The 20,816-nt window shown below is 47.7% G+C and overlaps 1 protein-coding gene across 2 annotated transcripts in view; it reads right to left on the reverse strand.

Annotated features, from left to right (window-relative positions):
• Positions 1-20,816, reverse strand: part of LOC138566148 (zinc finger protein 583-like) — a 211,739-nt gene that overhangs the window by 107,014 nt on the left and 83,909 nt on the right. For both annotated transcript variants that reach the window (XM_069643162.1, XM_069643161.1), the window contains one exon: positions 16,829-16,930. In XM_069643162.1, the coding sequence (XP_069499263.1) occupies positions 16,829-16,930 (102 nt within the window). The remainder of the gene's footprint in view (positions 1-16,828; positions 16,931-20,816) is intronic.

The following is a 20,816-nucleotide window of genomic DNA, read 5'->3' on the forward strand; positions in this document are numbered from 1 at the left end:
TTGCAATCCAAATAGCAAAACATTTCCTGACCTCTGTTTCGTCTAATGGAACGAGGCCTCTCTTGCAATCAGTAGCAAACATAGATATGCCCCGAGCAGAATCTGTTCAACGAATAAGTCCACACTGGAAGTTCTGAGAAGGGAAATGTGGAAGATTCAAGGCAAATTAACAACGATCCAAGAGAGATTATTACTGCCGAAGAGATGCCTAGCATTGATCAAGTGACATTATTGGAAACTAATGAGTCTTCAGCTAGATTAGAAGTATGGAATATTTACCTGTTATTTCAGGCACAAAGAAGGGATAGACCGAATTCGAAACATAGAAAAGCTGTGTGTGTGCAAAAAAGCCAAAAGTCAGAAAGTCGCATGAAAGGCTCTAAACAAAATGATACAGAATGTTTCTTGGGGCTTTATCCACGCCCAAACAACTGTTATTCGAGGATAAACAAGTTGAGGTGTTGATTCGGCCACGTAAAAAACAGACAATTGATACAGCACGCGGCAATACAAACTAGATCCAACCTTGACTACCCAAATGGAGAAGTTAAGGATCTACTAAATGTATCAATTTATTCTGACCACAAGCAATTTGAAGACCAACCATTACAAGCATCTTTAAAAATCATCTCACAAGCAGTTTAACACACAGGAGCCCAAGCAATCAGTTATAATACAACAGAGTCAAGGATAAATATGACAGTACGGAACAAACTCATGGAAGATAGAAGCTTGGAGTAATCTTGAAATACTCTAGAACAACACAGACAACAGTGGAGTTGACCAGAAGAAAATGCTTTGTATTCTCGACTCAAAAAGAACTTGTCAAACTGCCCCAAAGAAACCTGTGTGTAAATGGAAAGTTTTCCTAATTTTTAGGGTACGGTTATACTGAATCGGTCTTTTGTGTTGAGGTTGTTCGATTTAATACCACCATTATGATTGATTCAATGAAGGCCTTTACTGGAAACAAGTGCTAGGCCTCCCTAAGCGTACCCCACAATGCAATGAATACGCTATGAATTAGAGTTACTCCCCTTGAAAGCTATGGTTACATGTAAATATTTATAATTTTTCAGAAAATTGCGGACAGCTGACTGTCATGTCCACGCGTATGATCGGTCCACGACCATACGCGTATATCCCTTTAAGAACGCTGCAGCCAGGTGCCTGGAAGTTGGCATGGCAACGCTGGCGTCCCGTCCTTCCTGTTCCTGGTACTGTCAACGTCGAGTAGCACGTAACGTCGTCACATGATCTGTATTTAAGCACCTCCCACTTGTTGCCCAGTGCTTCTGATTTGAATTAGTGGTGGTACGAAAGTTGCTCGTTTATTCCTTGTTTCCTTGCCCTTGTTTCCCCCTCCTTGCTTCTGGAACTCTTGTGCCTTGACCCGGACTGTTTATTGGATTTTCGTCTTGGATTGCCCCTTGCTACGTGCCTGCCGGATGTGTGTTATGACCATGGAAAGCTAACGGAACTGCCTTGTCTCTGCCCCTCTTGTTGTGCCGCTCTTCACGTTCACGGCCGTTTCTGAACGGTGCCTTTCTTCATCTAATGAACTTGGAATGTTAAGAACTTCGGATACCTGGGATTTTGGGATTTTGTTGGAACAGTGATTTCTGTACACGGACTAGAGAATGCCTCAGAGTACTTAGGCGTCCTCGTGCCGTCGGGTTAGGTTGTGCTTTTTCCCTCAGGAAACCGGACCTGTACCATCTTGCCTCTCGGCTTGGAACTTCCAAAGTCTGCACGGACTTTAATATGGTAAGCCCGTAAGGGGTTTCTTGTTCTTGATTTAACCTGGATAAGGGGAGGGGGCTAGATATGTATTGACTAAGGACAGCATTAGTACTACCGTTTACGCATCTAGTCTAACTGTATACTATTGCAAACTACGTTTTGGTTCCAAAAGAGTGGTTGTCCTGCATATGCACATTGTGATTAACCTCGCACTTCGCTTGTAGGTTCACTGTGTTTCCTGTCCTACGCATCTCGTCTTGCCTTCTCGACACCGGCTTCTACGACATTGATCCCGTGGAAGCGGTCTCCTATTGCGACCTGGGTCTCATCTGGTATCCTTTCTTTCCTCTGATTTGCTGCTCTGGTTGTCTGATTACAGTACCAGAGGGGTACATCAGGTGGAAGAACTCGTCCACTACACTACGTGGGCAACTCGGACCCTGACATAGGCGACTCGTCTCGTTTAGCTATTTTGGGATCGGTTTATAATCGCTTTGGAGGAATGATGGTTTACAGATACTTAGATTCCCAGGTTGATGCTTTGATTGGAAACCCAGAAGATCTGAATAAGAACCTCTGGAGGAGTGATTGGATGGAAACCCAGAAGATCTGAATAAGAACCTCTGGAGGAGTGATTGGATAGTCACTCTAGAAGAAGGTAAAACATACAAAGCAGTTGCCAACTTTCTGGACGAACACAAGCCTATTAATCACTTGGCCCCATATTTGTTAAAGTTTACAGACCTCCCTCTGATGAAAATGATCTTAAGAATGAGATTGAATCTATTCCCCAAGCACAAGATTCTAGGCTCTAAAGGGAAGTGGGATTTAGATCAGAGCGGATGCTGATTGTTCAGAAATAACTAAAACATTTTGCTGGATTCTGATTTGATTTACCTGAGAGAGGAGCCTTGGTGTTTGGTAGGTTTTTAAACAAGCATACAACACTGACTTCGGAAGCCTGGTGGGCAATGTTATTTACTGGGCAATACTGTTCCCTGTCCATAGCCGCAGGAACATGTTTACAGAATCCTCAAGATTAAGTTAAGATGCTATATTGATAGGTTTTGTTTTTTCCGATGGTGAAATTTGTATTTAAATTGAAACTTTGTGTTTCTTTTAAAAGTCATGGAAGTAATTTATAGAACTGATGGTGTATAAACGTTTTTGTTCCTCTTATTTAATGAATCTCATTGGTTAGTTGATGATGCATAGCTAAAAGTTAGCTTGCAAGCTAAAGAGATAAATACAGTTTTTTAAAAGTTAAAAACCCCAAAACACAGTTATTATTGGAGTACTGAAGTAGCTGCCATCTGCATCGATGCGTGGCGCCAAAGATCAGAACCATATAGATCAGAACCATATAGAGCTGCACTGAGGGTTGTAGATTCATAGACCTCCACTCCATAGGCTTCACTGGCCTCCCATTTCAGAGGTTGAATTGCAGTCCCCCTCCCACCCCAAACTTATTTATAAGTGAAACTGCTGCCCTTTGTCTTACAGTGCACTCCCTTTGTTTGAGCCGGACCTGCCATTGGCCAGGATTCCAGAGTAATGAAATCATCTGACTGAGCAAATCTTCTCACCACGGATGGCAAATGTGCTCTTTATTACTGACACCGGGACGCATTTCATTTCGGCAGTTTTACTATAATTTATAGATCCTTTGAAGCCTGTGCTATGTCTCTCGTTTTCTCAAGCCTACGAGGGTCTTTGATACGATAGCCCCATTGCCTATTGTTTTCCCCATTAATCACAGGGGAGCCACATTGCAACCATGACAGACACCCCTCCTGACCGTAAAGAAATAGTCGCACTCTCCATTTTGGGCTTACCTGACCAGAGCCCTGTTAACCGAATAGAAGGTGAGGTTTGGGAGTAACACGGACATAGGAAACCCCACCTTTTTCCAAGACCTGCCACAGTTTGGATCCATCAACAGTGTTCAATGCTGTTTTACAGCCCATGAAACTACATAAAGGACCACCTTTTTGACATCGACAGAATTAAATATCCATGCTGGAAAGTCTGCGATGCTGTGCCTTTCCACTTCCGAAAACCACTCTGAAACTATGTTTGAATGCATTAAGGTTTTTAAAAGTGCGTCGCTCTTGAAGCCATTCAAGCAATCATTTACCTGGAAGCCAGTGCTCTTAAAGAACAACTACAGGCAGGAGCAAATGTGGGCACGTCGTGAGAGCAGAAATGGTGTGTGCTGTTTTTAATATTGTCCTGGTCAATAGATACATTCTACACAGTTTAAACTAAATATGCAAGGAACTCGCCAATCCTACTGCAGATTCCACTTCTCTTTTATCCCAGGCCCTCTGTACTTTACTGGCCTCCCATTTCACAACCAAAACCCTGGACATCCTGTCCTCACTCTCCACTGCCCCTCTCCCTACTCTCTACCTGCTCTCAGGCCTCCCTTGAAAAAAACCATCTACCCTTCCCTCCTACTGTCCTCCTTCTCGCCCATAGCACAGATGAGGTCTCTAAAGCTGTCCGCTCTATGAAAGTCTCCTCCAAACAGGTGCTCTGTGCTCCTCCCGAACTATCAAGGACAACATTTCCTTGCTCACTCCTGCCTTGGCCGATTTCTGCAACCACTTATTTGCCACTGGTTCCTTTCCCACTATCCATCAATCACTCCCTTGCACACACAGCCTCCTAAAAAAGCCATCTGCCGACCCCTCCTGCCCGGCTAACTACTACCCTATCTCTACTAACTCTTTCCTGGGCAGACTCTTGGACAAGTTGGTCATCTCCCACCTGACCCACCACACTCGATCTGTTTGCTGTCTCCATGATCTCCAGTCTGGTTCCAAACATCCAGAGGCACAGAAAATGCTCTCCTGAATATCCTTGAAGGCCTGCTCTTGAACCTCAATTCCAACCCTCCTTCTGTTCTCATCTGCCTTTGGCACAGTGAATAATGCCAGGGTTACACCATTTTGCAGATGGCAGCTTAGGCGTCATTGGTCCCTGTGTGGAGCTATGATTCGAGGAAACTCCGATATAGCAAGAGAATCCTATGCCAGCAGTCTAGTTGTTTCACGTTGCCGTCAGGGACACGTGATCAGTCATCTGATCCCTCTTAAGGAACCCGGAACTCCGCTCCAACGCGTCGCTTCTGCTGAATGTGATGCTCCGTAAGTTCGCTAAGATTGTAACGCTCACCTGATTCCCACGGGGGCGCTGCTCTAGTCTGGATTGCTGTGGCCTCTTCTAGCGTGATGCGAAGGACCCGGAACACCGATTGGACAGGACCTCCAAATCGTGGTTGCCTGGCCCGTAGGAATATCCTTCTGCAGATGAGAAAGGGGATTAACAGTCTGCAGAATAGTGTGCTAGCCCCCCCCTTTTCCTCCTTCGTTCCTCTCTAACTTCCTCCAAACCCCGGTTTAAGCTCACCTTATGGTTTGGAAGGATGAACTCTCCATCCTGCTTCTGGTGCAGGGGCGCGCGTTCGTCCAGTTACTTCACTGGTTTTCAGAATGGCGCTGGCAAAATCCACTTGACTTTCCTGAGCGATGCGCCGTAAGTATGAAAGTTCAAAGTTCAAGTGAGGCCCCCTTTATGTTGTCTTTCTAACCTGTGATCTGTCCTTTATTTCAGGTGCAGAATGAAGGCGATGCGTCGAGGGGTTAAAATGCCGAGGTGAGTAGTGATGAGGGCGATCCCTCTAAATGTCCTTATTATTCCCCAGAAATGTCTCTTGTCCTTTCCCCATAGGGGCCGGGGTACAGTACCTGCCAACGGGGCGGCGGCGACCCGAAATGAGGAAGAAAAGCCGGTAAGTATTATGGCTGTTAATCAGGCTTTCCTTCTGTGTTCCTTCTGCTCACCTTTTGTTTCTTCCTCTCTCCCCTAGGTGCAGAGATGTGGCGTCCGATGCTGACAGCCGCGATGGAGCCGGGAGATGTCTCGAGGACAGGTGAGTGAAGCGTGGCGCTGCAGCGAGCAACGGGATGCTTTTAAATGGAAGTCTTTCTTCAGGGATGCTGGCGAGAAGATTCCGGATGCAGGTAAGAAGTTTGAAATAGTCCTTGGTTTTCACCTTTCTCTTCTCTTCCTTCCTTGCAGGTCTTCCAGGTTCGAGGCGGGCGTGGCTGGAGTCCAGGAGCAGACACGGTGAGCGTTAAGCTGCAGGAAGCAGAACAACGCGAAGCATGAGCTGCTGTCTGGGCGTGGCTTAAATAGCCTCCAAAGAAGTCCCAGGTATGTATCCTTCCCCAACTAGGTATTTATCCTTCCCTGGCCACGCCCGAGTGAAAAAATAGTCCCTATGAAAAAATAGTCCCTTTCAGGTCTCAGGGAGGCCTGAAGCGTGCAGCATGGTCTGTATCAGGTAAGTGCACAAAACACCTTCCTTTATGAGCCTGGCGCCTATGGCGCCAGAACTGATGTCCAACATGAGCCTGGCGCCAAAGGCGCCAGGACTGAGTCCAAAGAGCCCCTATAAGGGGCCGCTGGGCTTTTACCCGAGGGCATGATGCCTGCTTCCGGGGGTGCTGGGCCTGGCGCTCCGGGGGTAGGCATCATGACAAGATTCAGACCCCCAAACCCTATTCTATCGACAGCTATTCAACTCTCTTTTTCTAACTAACATTCCTTTTTGTTATAGAATTGCATCTCGTCTCGGCCTGCTCACTTCCTCTCCTTCGATCAGTCCAGGTAATTCCCTCATCTCCTCAAGCTGGGCCCTCCATTTGATATTCCGCTCTAGTCAGCAGGTCCGCCTAGCAGAAGTAAGTCTAATTCCTACAGTTGGTCTATTTTTCTTTGCTTAGTTCCACACTTACCATTCTTCCTTTGTCAGTTGTTACCCTTCTCTTTGGACTACCACTCCTTCAACTGCCCGGGAAGACCCATTCGAAGGATCTAACTCCAGTCATATCCAAAGTTAGTTTCACTCTTTCCTCATCTATTACCCCTTCATTCTGCTCTTCTTATAACTTACGAGAATAACTTACCTGTTATTCTCGTTCTGTAGGTCTCTTTCCGCTTCGCCACAGAGAAAGGCCATCCTGAGAGACAACCAGTCCTGACTTCCGGAGTCTTTCCTTCAAGAATACTGATTCAAGATCTCCAGGGTTTTCTTCCCCAGAGGGTTACCCTGGGGATCGTGTTTCCCGTCACCGATTCTTTTAAGTTCGGTTCGAGGAGGGAACAGGGATTCTGGGGCGATTCTTCTCCTCTGCTGTTGCTGCTCCAAACAAGTTGGCATCCGATCAGGTTAGTGTTTGTACTTCTTGGGATTTAGTAACAATACCGAGAGGTATTAACCTCAACGGAGTTATCACTGTTACAGCCACCCTCATAAAGCGGCTCTGTGATATCCTTGGCATCACAGATCTGGCACTGTTTTGGTTGACTTCCTTCCTATCTAATCGACCTTCCTGGGGGAAACTAGGCCCTTTCCTCTCCTCCTCCCTCTCTACCTGTGGGGTTCCTCTGGGCGCTATCCTATCACCTTGGGTCTTTAACATCTACCTTGCCTCTCTGGCCCACCTGATCGCCTCCTTCTCGCCCCATTTTCAGTTATGCTGATGACACATAGCTCTCCTTCAAGCTTCCCTCGGTTGTATACGAATTGTTCGTTTTATAACTGTTCGAATTACAATTGACCTTTTCACAATTGACCGAATTTAACCCAAAGTTAACCCAAAGTTAACCCATAACCCATTACCAGCTCTCCAAAAGGAATGGGAAGAGAAAAGCTAAATCTGGAATAATTAAAGGTTTGACAGAGGATGAATTTCTTTATATGGACATAGCATACCCTGTCATGGCAACAATATATTTCTTGCCCAAAATACATTAAAAGAAATATGGTACATTTTCACCTTGCCGTCCAATAATTATCGGAATTGGATCATTAACCGAAAGGATTTCCCAATTCATAGATATTTACGTACAATCCCTGGCATAGCCTCTTTTTTATGATATACAAAACCTGTTATCCAACAGTTGGTTTCGATCCGATGGGAGAAAAACTATAGATTTGTAACCCTGGACGTAATATCTTTGTACACTAGTATTGGCATGAAAAAGGGGTAGCAAGTACTTCCTAAAATCAAGATCAATTTAATAGAATAATCAGAACAAAAATTATAGAAATGATAAAATGTGCACTCAGTAACATCTTCATTTTTGATAACCAAATTTATCATCAGCTACAAGGAACAGCCATGGGCTCAATATTTACCCCGTCGTACACAAACTTGTTCATGGGATACTATGAGCTAAATCATGCATAGAAACACAAAGCATTCAATGAGGTTGGAAACAATCTATTGGGGACGCTTCATAGACAACGTCTTAATGATCTGGGATGGAGAAAGAACTGGCCTGCTACACTAAAGTACTTAAACAACAACTTCAATATCAAATTCACTATGAAAGACAGGAAAATATGGAATTTTTGGATTTAGAACTATATACCAAAGGAGACAAAATTCATTCAGATCTATACATAAAACCAAGAGCAGGTAACAGAATCCTGCATGTGCAAAGCAACCACTCACACCACATAATCAACAATATTGCGTATGGAGAATTACTTTGAGTTAAGAGGAATTGTATCACATCAGATACATTTGAAAGATATGTAAAAAATACCAAGGAGAAGTCCAGTCAAAGAGGCTACCAGGCCAAGGTTCTGGCCAAAGCAGTAGAGAAAGCAGCAAAAATGTCAAGAAACTATCTGCTAACTGATAAACCAAAAGTAAGCAACTAAATATCTAATGTGAACTTTGTAACGACATAGAGCAGTGATGCGCATATACCCAAAGGAATCCTAAAAGAACATTGGAACCTTCTAAAAACTAATGATGGCATTAAGAAATATTTGAATGACAATCCAACAATCACTTTTCGGAAAGCACCAACTATAAAGCAACCAATCAGTCCGAGCTTCCTCAAACCGGAGCCACCAAAAGACCTTTGCAGCCTATTTCATCTACAAACACCCATTGGAGTACACAGGTGTGGAAATTGTAAGCTATGTCTACAGATCTTGAATGGAATGAGTAGTCTGGATTTACCCAATGGGAAAAAAAATGGTGCAATTTATACATTTTAACAGTAAATATGTAGTCTATGGCATTAAATGCGTTTGCAAGAAAATGTATATAGAAAGCACAATTAGAGTACCCTAAGTATGATTACTTGAACAGATGAGAGCTATTAAAAATAAAGATCTCAGATACAATACATTTCTGTTTGGAACACAAAGAACACAAAGAAACTGACATATACCAAATTAGGTTTATTGGACTAGAAAAGGTAAAGGCTCAAGCAAGAGGTGGCAACAGGGAGTTACTCCTCAGAAGAAAATAAGCAAAATGGATTTGTCTGATGGACACTTGCTTCCCAGGTCTGAATTCGGACCATGAAATCTCATATTGGTTGTAAAACTGAGACCAGAAATATGCACATTTCATGTTAGAAAATGTACGTATAACCATCTCTCCTGTTCAATAATATATAACATGCAATATGATGCTTATCTATTGAATCATTAAGCGGTAAAAAATGTAATTGATATGTTAACACAGTATAATTGAGAGCTCAAATAGTGCTACAACATCCAATGTGATGCCCATCTACTGAATCATTAGAGGTCAAAAGTGGTATTTGAATATTAACACACAGTATAATTGAAAGCTTTAATAGTCCTCTCAAAAAAATCCAATGATAGTGTCAAAAAAAGTAAATAAATCCACCATTGGAATGTTTGACTAAGAATACCAACTTCAATTAAGTATTTCTTGTAATAGAAGATTATTAGTAAGATAATTACTAAATATTTACACTTGTCCTTTGGATAAAGCACTCAAATAAAAGAACCACCCGTCTTTCTATAAACAATCCACTTTTCCATTTTACAAAGAAAAGCAGCATCGGGTAAAATGATGCAATGGAGTCATTCCGCTCGTAAACATAAAGCGGACTAGGACAAGTCAGAACGCATCGCGTAACGGCGATGAGAGGGACAAATGGATCTCATCAAGAACGTAGTTAACAATGAGGCTCTCCTTTCTTCCCACCTTTTCTCTTTATCACTCATCTCCCCTAAAGTCACTCAATATGTATTAAACTGCTAATGGAAAATGGTTCAACCCTTGCAATATGGCTTCAGCATTCTAAACTAGTTTATTGGGTTATAAGAATGATTTTCTAGCCCATTGTGAACCAAAGTCAGAGTTAAAAAAAAACTCAATATTTGCTAAAAGTGAATTATTGATCACTTAATAAGGTGAAAAATAAGAAAATGTGCTATTATGTAGATTCTTTGTTACCCTATTAAAATTATCTTATACATTGTTTATCTCAAAGGTTAAGAAACAAAACCATAACATCAAGAATATAAAATACCCCATCAACAGAAAATGTTCATTCAGCAAGAGCTACTCAACAATGAACAGGGTGAGTAACTAATAGGAGTACAAATTATAAAAACCAAAACAACTGTCCAGTAAGGGATAAAAATGATTAGGAATACAACTGTGATTTATACTAATGTCTTCTAAATGATTGATTTTGTTTATAGATTCTCTCCTGATGATCCATGATAAAACAATGGTGAAAAACGTGTAGAGAGAAAGAAAAGTATCAAATTCGCAAATTTCTTTTCGCTCTCACCATGAAAACGTCCTTGTAAAAATCTAAAAAGATTATATACAAATAAAGGAAGAAAAAAAATACAAGATGTACGATTTGTGAGTATCTAGGATAAGGAATATATGGAACAAGTTACTTACCTGTAACTGTTGTTCTCAAGCATGGGTCTGGCATGGATTCACATGCTCATGAATATTCCCCGTCGTCAGGCTGGGAATCCTCGGTAAAGAAAAAAATCAGTATCAGTTTCGTTTCTGATCTGTCTTTCTTAGTAGTAACCAATCGCTGATCTCTGGGTCATATTGCCCCCAGCCAATGACTGCCCTCTCCCAAAGCCCCGCCCCTGGCAGCCATCGTCAGATTTGGTAGCACGCCGAGTGGCAGTATGACCAAGTGAAGAGCCGCAGAGGGGTAGGTGGGAGAGTTTGCATGTGAATCCATGCCAGACCCATGCTGGAGAACAACAGTTACAGGTAAGTAACTGTTCCTTCTCCAGCATGGGGTCTGGCATGGATTCACATGCTCATTAATAAAAGAATACATAGCAATATACACAAGCACAACCACGGGAGGTGGCAACAGGCTCAACGTTAAGCAATACAACAACTCAACATTAAGCATCTCTTACCTCCACACCAGGCTCACCTTAAGCGAACAGGTTGCGCAGCACTGCTTGGCCGACCCTGGACTCCTCCCTGGAGTCCCGATTGACGCAGTAGAATCTTGTGAAGGTGTGCGTCGGCCTCCACGTAGCAGCCCTGCAGATGTCCAGCAGGGGTACACCAGACAGGAACGCCGTGGTAGCAGCGATCGCTCTGGTCGAATGGGCTCGCAGACGGCCGGGCAGCGGTCGGTTTGCCAACCGGTGACAATGCATGATGCAGGCGGGGAGACATCTGGAAATGGAAGTCTTCGAGAGAGCCTTCCCTTGATTTCACAGACCCAAAGTTCACAAACAGTTGTGACGTCTTCCAAAAACTCTTTGTGCGGTCCACGTAGAACTTCAGCGCTCTAGCTACATCCAGCGAGTGCAAAGTCCTCTCGGCCGGCGTCGAAGGCGACGGAAAGAAAACTGGTAACACCAAGGGCTCGTTGAGGTGGAAGTCCGACGGCACCTTGGGCATGAAGGAGGGGTGCCCTCATCACCACCCTCGTGTCATGAAAAGTCAGGTATGGAGGCTTGCAAGATAGGGCCTGAATCTCTCCCACTCATTGTGCAGAGGTGATGACCAGGAGGAACGCTGTCTTCCATGACAGGAACTTCAGAGGCGCCGAATGCATAGGCTCGATTGGGGCCCCCATGAGCCTGGTCAGCACCACATTAAGCTCCCACGCCGGGGCAGGAGCCTTCACCAGCGGGAATGATCGGAATAGTCCCTTCATAAATTCCTTCACCAGGCGATGAGACCACAAGTACGCCCGTCCCGTCGTCCTGGTATATCGGGAGATGGCAGCCAGATGTATTTTTATGGAGGCGTGAGCCAGTCCAGCCTTGGCCAGCGACAGTAGGTACGGCAGCACTTGAGGGGCCGTAATTCACAGAGGGTTAATCTTCTGTGCACGGCACCAGACAGAGAACCTCTTCCATTTATGACCGTAACACTTGAGAGTTGAGGACGCCCTGTCCTTTGCAAGAACCTCTCTGCAATCCGCCGGGATATCGTACCCTCCAAACTCTAGTGCTGCAGGAGCCAGGCCTGCAAGTTCAGCGACTGTGGGTCGTGGTGGAGAATGACACCTCCTTCTCTGGCGAGAAGATCCGCGTCCGCCGGCAGCCTGACTGGTGGGGACGTTGACAAGTCCAGAAGGTCCGGGAACCAGACCTGCCTCGGCTACGCCGGTGCGACGAGGATCATCCTGCACCTGGACTTCTTGAGCTGGTTGATGAGGCGGAGCAGCAACGGCAATGGAGGGAACGCGTATAGAAACAGGCCGTCCCAAGGGAATGAGAAAGCATCGCCCATGCTCCTCGGCTATGGGAACCTGCTGGCGAACCTCTGGCACTTGGAGTTCGTCGCCGTCGCGAACAGGTCAATCTGGGGTTTGCCCCATCGTTGGAAGAGCCGATCCACTTGATACTGGCGCAGTTCCCACTCGTGGCACGAGCGCAGCTCCCTGCTGAGTGAGTCGGCAATGGTGTTTTTTATTCCTGCCAGGTGGAAGGGAACCAGAAACATCCCCTGGACGATGGCCCAATGCCACAGATCCTGGGCCTCCTTGGATCGGGCTGTGGATCTGGTGCCCCCCTGCTTCCGTATGTAGAACATCGTGGTGGTGTTGTCAGTGAAGATCCTCACCACCTTGCCCTTGAGGGACGGGATGAACGACTTGAGCGCCCAGAACACTGCTCGGAGCTTCAAGATGTTGATGTGAAGAGACCTCTCCTCCGGGAGGCAAAGGCCTCTTGTGTGGAGATCTCCGGTGTGGCCCCCCAACCCTCCAGAGAGGCATCCGTAGTCACTGTCTCCTGAAATGCCAGGGTTTGAAAGTCCGTGCCCGTCGTGAGGTGAGCCCGGGTGCCGCACCATAGGATCGCCTGGTGGAAATCCTCGTCGAGGGGGATCCTGTCCTCGAAGCAGCCCCTCGCCTGAAACCAGCGGGCGTCGAGGACCTCCTGTAGCGGACGCATCCGAAGTCTGCAAAGGGGCACAAGGTAGATGCATGAGGACATCATCCCGAGAAGGGACTTCATGGACCTCACCCTGGCCACGTCTGTGGCTAACAGGTGCCGCACCTTGCCCAGAATGGTCTTGGTCCTCTCCTCTGAAGGGGAGGCCAATTGCTCCACTGTATCGAGCTTCGCCCCGAAAAACAGTGCTACTTGCGATGGAACCAGGTGGGATTTGGGGTAGTTGATGGCGCACCCCAGCTCCATAAGCAACCTGACGGTCCTCGCCATATGATCGACGGCGAGTTCCCTTGACCTTGCCCGGATTAGCCATTCGTCCAGGTAGGGGTAGACGTGGATCCCCTGCAGGCGCAGCCGCGCCACCACTGGTGCCAGGCACTTGGTGAAAACCCTGGGTGCCGACTTTAATCCGAACGGTAGGGCTCTGAATTGGTAGTGGCGTCCCTGAACCACGAACCTGAGGAACTTCCTGTGCCTTTTTAGAATGGGGATGTGGAAGTAAGCATCCTCCAGGTCCAACGACGATAGGAAGTAGCCATCCTCCAGCTGTCCCAGCACGTGCTGGAGGGTGACCATCCTGAATTTCTGCGTCTTGATGTATTTGTTTAAGCGACGCAGGTCCAGGATGGGGCGCCAACCACCTGTCTTCTTTCTGACGAGGAAGTACCTGGAGTACACTCCAGAGCCCAGGAGCCTCCTGGGGACGAGCTCGATGGCACCTTTCCTGAGCATCGCCTTTACTTCCAACAGCAGTTGAGGGACGTGATTCTCCTTCCTGGCCACGGGAGGAATGTGAGGGCACTTCTTTAGGAATTCCAGCGAGTGCCCGTTGGCCAGGGTGTCCAACACCCAACGATCGGTGGAGATGGACTCCCACACTCTGACGAACTTCGTCAGCTGGCCTCCCACCAGGGTGCTTCGGTGGGGGTCAGTCTCGCTTGGAAGCGGCCTTGCCGCCTTGGCCTCCTTGGCGACGATGGCGGGAACCCCCTTGCTTGCCGCGTCCTCTGTAGGCCTCCTGGGAAGAGGAGCGGGCCGCCTGGCGGTAAGTGGAGGAGCCACCGCTGGATCCTTTGGAGGCACCCTGTCTGCCTCCGGGGCTCCGAAAGGGCCGTTGCTGCTGAAGCACCCCAAGGGCCCGGGCCGCCTCCGAGTCGGTCTTGATGGCCTGTAGAGACTCATCCACTGCCTTACCAAAGAGGTTGTTGCCGTCGAACGGCATGTCCAACACTCTGGTCTGGACGTCCTGGCGAAAGTCTGTCGCCTTGAGCCATCCTCGTCGTCGGAGGCAAACTCTGTTGCCCAGTTGGCGAAATCCGGTATTGGCAATGTCCGTCGCCACTGTTATGGCATGATCCGAAGCCACCTCGCCCTCCTGCAGAATGTCTAGGGCCTCCTGCTAGGAAATCTAGCAGGGGAGCTATCTTGAACCAGAGCTCCCTGTCGTGGCGGGCCAGAATAGCTAAGGCATTGGCCGCCTTAATCGTCGTTGCCGCAGACGAGATGACTCGTTGTCCCATGGAGTCCAACTTCTTGCCCTCGCTATCCGGTGGGGAAGTGGAAGTTGAAGCCGCCGCGCCCGCTGCCTTCTTCTTAGCCGCTGCCGAGACGACCGAGTCCGGCGTGGACTGGGCCCTGAGGCACAAGGGGGCGGCATCGGGGACTCGGTACTTCTTCTCGTACCTGTCCTTCTTGGCGGGTGTCGTGGCAGGGTTCTTGAGTACAGCAAGCCCCTCGTCCCAGATGTCGTCGAGTAAAGGCACCGCGAGCACCGTCTTCCTCTTAGCCTCGCGTCGTTGGTACAGAAACCCCTCCTTTTTCTGTTCTTCAGGGCAGAGCTGGAAGAGCTCGGATGCCCTGGTTATCATGGCGTGGAAAGAGCCAACCTCGTCGGCCGGGTATGCCCTTGGGGGGGAGGAGGGGAGGGGTGACGACGGGATGTCCGCTGTATCATCGCCACCACCATCGTCCGTCCCCGTCGCCGTATCCGTCGCCGTATCCTCTCCCGGCGAGGGGGATGAAGGGCGGAGCGGGGTGGAGTCTCCTCCGCTTGTTCGGAGGGCTTCCCGACGGGCTTGTTTCTGGCTCCTCCGTCGGGGTGCGTGGTAATCTCGTCCTTATCTCGGTACATAAGGATTGGATTGCCAACAAAATGGCCACCGAACTATCCTGGGGGTCGGACAATGGCTGCGACGGACGGGATGGCCGCTGCACTGGGCCCTGTTCGTCATCGTCGCCGCTATCTTCGATCATGTCAGTAGGGACCGTCCCCTGGGATCGAACCTTCTCGAACCTCTCGTTGAGGTTTATGAACCTCTCGTTGAGGTTTATGAACCTTTCGTTGAAGCCCTTCTCGGTCTCCACCAGTTCCTCCTCACAGGCGGATTCTGAGTCTGTAATGGCCACCGTCCGCCCCCCCCCCTCTTTCAGCCGGGGCTTCACGGGGGTCTTAGCGATGGGCTGGAAAGAGGATTCCCTCTGCGGCAGCAGGGATACTCTGGGCCCAGAGGCCGTTTCCATCGGCGTAGTCTCAGCCGGCTCCGCCAGGGCCGCAGCGACCACTTCGGTAGAGGCCTTAGCTGGGTGAATGAAAGCCCTCACCACCTTAGGTGCATCCTGGGCCTTTGCCTTGGGGGGAGGGTCAGCGCCTCGCTCCCCCTTCGAGAGTGACCGGGTCCGCTCCAGCGGCCTACCCGGGTTCTCGGACTTCCTCTTCCCCGAACCAGAGCGCTGGCTCGTGGTCGAACGTGCCGTGGAAGTAGCGCCCTGCTTGGCAACCGAAGAGCCCTACCTTTCGGCGCTCCTGGAGCACGTGGACTCGTGGTGCTTGGCCTTCTGTTGGGCCCCCGTCGCCGGGGCGCCCTCAAAGGACTTAGAAGCCCGCTCAGACTTCTTCTTCGCCTTCTCACTTGCTGTGCCCTTCTCCAGCCAGCTGGCGAGGCGGGAACGTCGATCTTGTTTGGTCTGTTCCGAAAGGTTCTTGCAGAACGCACAGTCCTTCTCCACGTGCGTCTTGTCCCCACGGAGGCAGTAGAGACATCGCGAATGCTCGTCCTCCTTGAAAACGTTATATAATCCACATCCAGGGCAGTTCCTGAACAGCTTGGATCCGGGCGTCAAGCTCCCCTTGACCTGGGCCATGTCCGTTGAGGTAGGCCGCAGATCTTCCGGAATCCTCCAAGAAGTGTAAACTCGATGAAAACTTCACCCTTGAGGGGCGTAGAAGAATTCCGAAACGGGTCCCCGTTATCGGAAGTAGAAACGGTGGAGCTTGAGGCTTGATTAAACCGAAAAAATAAGAAATTCTCCTGAAAAAGCGTGAAAACGCAGTAAAAAAAAAAAAAACTAGAGAGCAAAACACGAGGACTCCCAACACTTGAGCGTGCGGTAAAAATCTGAGGATGGCTGCCAGGGGCGGGGCTTAGGGAGAGGGCAGTCATCGGCTGGGGACAGTATGACCCAGAGATCAGTGATTGGTTACTACTAAGAAAGACAGATCAGAAACGAAACTGATACTGATTTTTTTCTTTACCGAGGATTCCCAGCCTGATGACGGGGAATATTCATGAGCATGTGAATCCATGCCAGACCCCATGCTGGAGAATTTTTTTTTCCCTGGACAACTTGTGAGAAAATCATTAGAAACAATATAAAATCAATGTTGGAAAACATTATTGACTAAATAATCATTTCAAGAAAACAAAAGAAACCACCCTATAAATAAAAGAATAGCTGGTGCACAGGAAAAGATAACATTTGAAAAAATATTGTACCCACAATGGCGTACTTGCAATGCGTTCAACAAAACGGTAAAATGTCCTTTCTCACCTGTGTTTAGACACTGGTTTTGATGCCTTGGCCCGGATCCCAGAGAAGTTCCCAGATCTCGGTTTATTCCAAGCAATACTCCAGGACTGTTACTGCCATCACCTTCGAGATAAAGACAAAATTCTTCATAATCAAAACAAAGTGGAGGATTCTAGATTCCTTCATTACGTTCCTTTTCAGTTACTAAGTCCACACCAGGTCGTTTTACATGTTACACTTTATAAAATCATAAACCCAGTCTGCCTGAATATAGATGAATAAAGTGAATTTTAAAATATTAGCTTAACGCACTATATCCTGTTTCTACATTTTCTCCTTCGTGAAAGCCCTCACAACCTTGGCTTTCCTCTGCTCCCATCACAGGCTCACCCAACTGCATCTCCTAATGACCCCTTCCCCTGTTTCTAAAATCTATCCCATCTTACTACTGTTTAATATTTCTCTGTTGGTGAAAATTCCATTCTGCCCCGCTTTCAATCTGGGTTTTCCGTTTATGATTCATAGCTTACCGCTTGCTAGTCTAGACATTAGTCTATCCTCATTATATTGGACCTCTCTGCCGCTTTTGACATGGTGGATCGCATGTTACTTTTACAGTGCTAACTTGGGTTTCACTCTTACTTATCTAATAACACTTTTTCAGTCTCCTGGGCTGGTGTCTGTTCTGATGCTTCCCTTCTTCATGGTGTTCCACAAGGCTCTGTCCTTGGTCCCTTCCTTTTTTCTCTTTATACTTCTCCGGTGGTGGCTATCATTTCCTCTTTTGGAGTTCTAACCATTTTTACGCTGATACCCAGCTCTTTTGGTCATTTTCTTCGTTCACGTCTGTTATTCACAGTAATCTTTCAGCCTGTCTTTGTGGTATTAAGGCATGGCTGTACGATAATGTTCTTGTACTTAATGCGTCAAAAACTGAAGCTTCTACTTTTCTGCCTCCTTCCTCTCCACTTGTATAGTTTCCTCCTCATCTTCCTATTTCTTCTACTGCTCGTAATCTTGGTCTTCTTCTTGATACTGACTTATCCTTTTCCTTTCAAACTTCCATTACTTCTTGCTCCTGCCGTTCCTGACGTTACCATCTTTATAGCATTCACCAGGTTCGGTCTTTTCTTACATTTAGTTCTACTAAACCTTTGAATTCTTCATTTGTTCTTTCATGTTCATTTGATTGTTCCGTTCTACTCATGGTCTACCTGTTTCTCCACTTGCTCCTCTAAAGTCTATTGTTAATGCTTCAATATGCCTTATCGATCTGCTTTACCCCTGTGATTCTATTTCCGTATCTTTATCTTCCTCTGGGTGGCTATCATTTCATTCCAGGCTTAAATTAAATGTTCTTTGCATTGTGCTCTAATTCATCTATGGACTTGCCCCTTCTTACCTTATATCCCTGGTTTCTTTCCATACTCTTCGGGTTTTGCAACCACAATCTCAATTTCTAATCATGTTTTCGTTCCTTTTCTCTGCTTGCGCCACCTCATTGGAACGCTCTTCCCTTTTCTCTTCGATCTATTTTTTCCTATTCTTTATTGAGTTTTCCTTGAAGTCATCTCCTTGAATCTTAATTGTGCTTAGTACTTCTTTGGCTTTCTTATTGTAATATTAATTTTTACTTTCTCACTGTAAAGACTGGAGGGGGGTGTCTGTTCTCCTGCTCTCTATATGGCAGAGTGGAAGCACAGGGCCCCCCAGCCAAGATTGTTTATTCAGTAGCTATGGGCGAGCTATCAAAGCTTAAGCTCTCAGGGGGTGATGCAGGCTGGTTCTTAAGGACAGTGTAGTCCCCAAGCACCCACAAAGGAATGTCCACACACTATGTTAGTGAAAACACAGTTGTTTATATAAATAGGCTCAAGTTATGTACATAATCACAATAACACACGTTGTGCTCAAGATAATCTAAAATGGTAAATATATAGTTTCTATGTCATACCACAATTACCCTTTAATACCATTCAACTGTACTCAGTTCAAATGTCATACAAATCAGTTAATAATCTGAACCAACAATAGGACATAGGAGGAAAGCAACCTGTAAATAACGATATAGCACAAACCCAGTCCACATATTGTTTATGTGAGTCTTATTTCCCTCTAAAAAAGTTCTACCACCCCAATGTACCTGGAATAGCAGAGTTCGACGTCGGGTCGTCGACGGATCCTTCTTAAGGCAGGAGCCACGGATCATCAAGATCCCACGAAGAAATGGTGAACAAAGGTCCTGGCGGGGCTAGTCTATGATCGGTTGTGGACGTCCTGCGAAGATGATGCGTGCGGTGCACCTAGACGAGGATAGTTCGCTGCCACAAAGACTCTATGAAGAACTTTGGCCCAGCAAGGGCATTGAATCGTCTCTGTGGTCTTCAGGTGGCAGGAAACCCACCGGTCGATTCTCGTTGGCAGCCTTGGCTTTCTCCGGCAGGACAAAGCGGTCGTCGGTGATGACCGAGGGAGTCCTTCGTTCAAAGTGTTCTTAGGCAAAGGAGCACTGCGGCTCCGGTCAGCGATGGCGGTCATCGACAGTGATGGACTTCAATCTGTCGACAGCCTTTCGAGGGTCCGACGTCCAGGGGGCTTTGGCAAAGATCAGCTGGTGCATGATGGTCCCTCGTAGCTCGGGAAGAGGTCTCCTAGCCAGGTCCTCTCTGGGATTAGTTCCTTGAAGGCACAGCAGCTTTCAGATTGGCGAAGGACAGCAGCAGCAATTCTTCTTCTTCCATTGGGCTTCAAGGTTAAGCATCAAGTATCAACTTCAGGGGGACGTGGCCAGCAGCAGAGCTATGAGGACGTGAGCCCCTGTAGCTCCTGCAGCCGCAGCAAATATCCTGTAGAAACAGCCTGCTACGAGTGGCAATCCTGAAGAAAACATATCTTCCAGAAGATAAACACATCGGGCACATCCACACGAAATTCAGACCCAAATCGTAAACTCCTGGGGGAGTTCAGAGCCGAGAAAAGCAAACTACGCAGCCGCGGGGAAACATGGACAAAATGGCCGCGCCCGTCAGGACGTAGCTGGCTAGAAACGCTGTACCGAGGAGGACCTGCGGTCTGAACGAATGAACGCATGAATAGCCAGCCACACATGGTGGGCCAGCAGAGCGAACCAGGCGGGGGCCCGCCTAGCACTATGGAGAGCTGGCGTAGCAACCCGCTGCACACATACAAGGACCAACCCGTCATCCCCATAAAGTCTGCTGGAAGAAGCGGGACTGCGCTGTATCCGCATGAGAAGTGTGGCGATTCCAATGGGGTGCGGTTTCCAGTGCACCGCCTTGCTGCCAAGACAACAGTAATTCAGGACGGAAGCAGAAGACCAGGGTGACACCCAGACGATCCCCGCACCTGCAAAGGCCACTTACCCGTGGACCCGCTGGTTTGGCGAAAAAGAGTGGACCTGGTGAAAATTGCGAGCTAGCAGACGCACCTTGGAGGGGCCCTACCTCCATCCCCCGCGCTCACGAAGGACCAGAAAGAGGAACCGCAGGCGGCACGAACACAGGAAGGAACGGCCCGGTAGGTGCATGACTCATGCCCCCTTAGCTGAAGCCCATTATAAACTATCCTGGGGGGCGCTATAGGCCTCTCCGAGACTGTGGCCTGTGGGTACGTGCGGTCGAGATTCATACCTGCGCGGGCCTGTAGTACAAACAGTGCGGACATCGTGTGGTGGGGGCATATCTATCTGCCGACCTGCGCCTCTGGCAAATGACTGGTGAAGCTGAAGTTACAAACCAATATCTGCCATATGGAGCCGAACACTCCCCCATAGCAATCACACCGCAGTTATACCGTATGAGAAAAACCCACCCGACGATCCAGTCAGAAAAGGTGGAGAAAAGACCATGACACCAAGCTAAAGGCACTGGAACACTGAAAAGGGGCCCAGGCACTACCCTTGCAAAACGGTAATCCATGCTACTCCTGATACACTAGAGCAAGGCAAGGAGACAAGTGACCGCACGGCCCAAACCCGAAGGAATACTTG

Source organism: Ambystoma mexicanum, chromosome 2p (assembly GCF_040938575.1).
Source record: "Ambystoma mexicanum isolate Mex_15411 chromosome 2p, UKY_AmexF1_1, whole genome shotgun sequence".
Classification (NCBI taxonomy): domain Eukaryota; kingdom Metazoa; phylum Chordata; class Amphibia; order Caudata; family Ambystomatidae; genus Ambystoma; species Ambystoma mexicanum.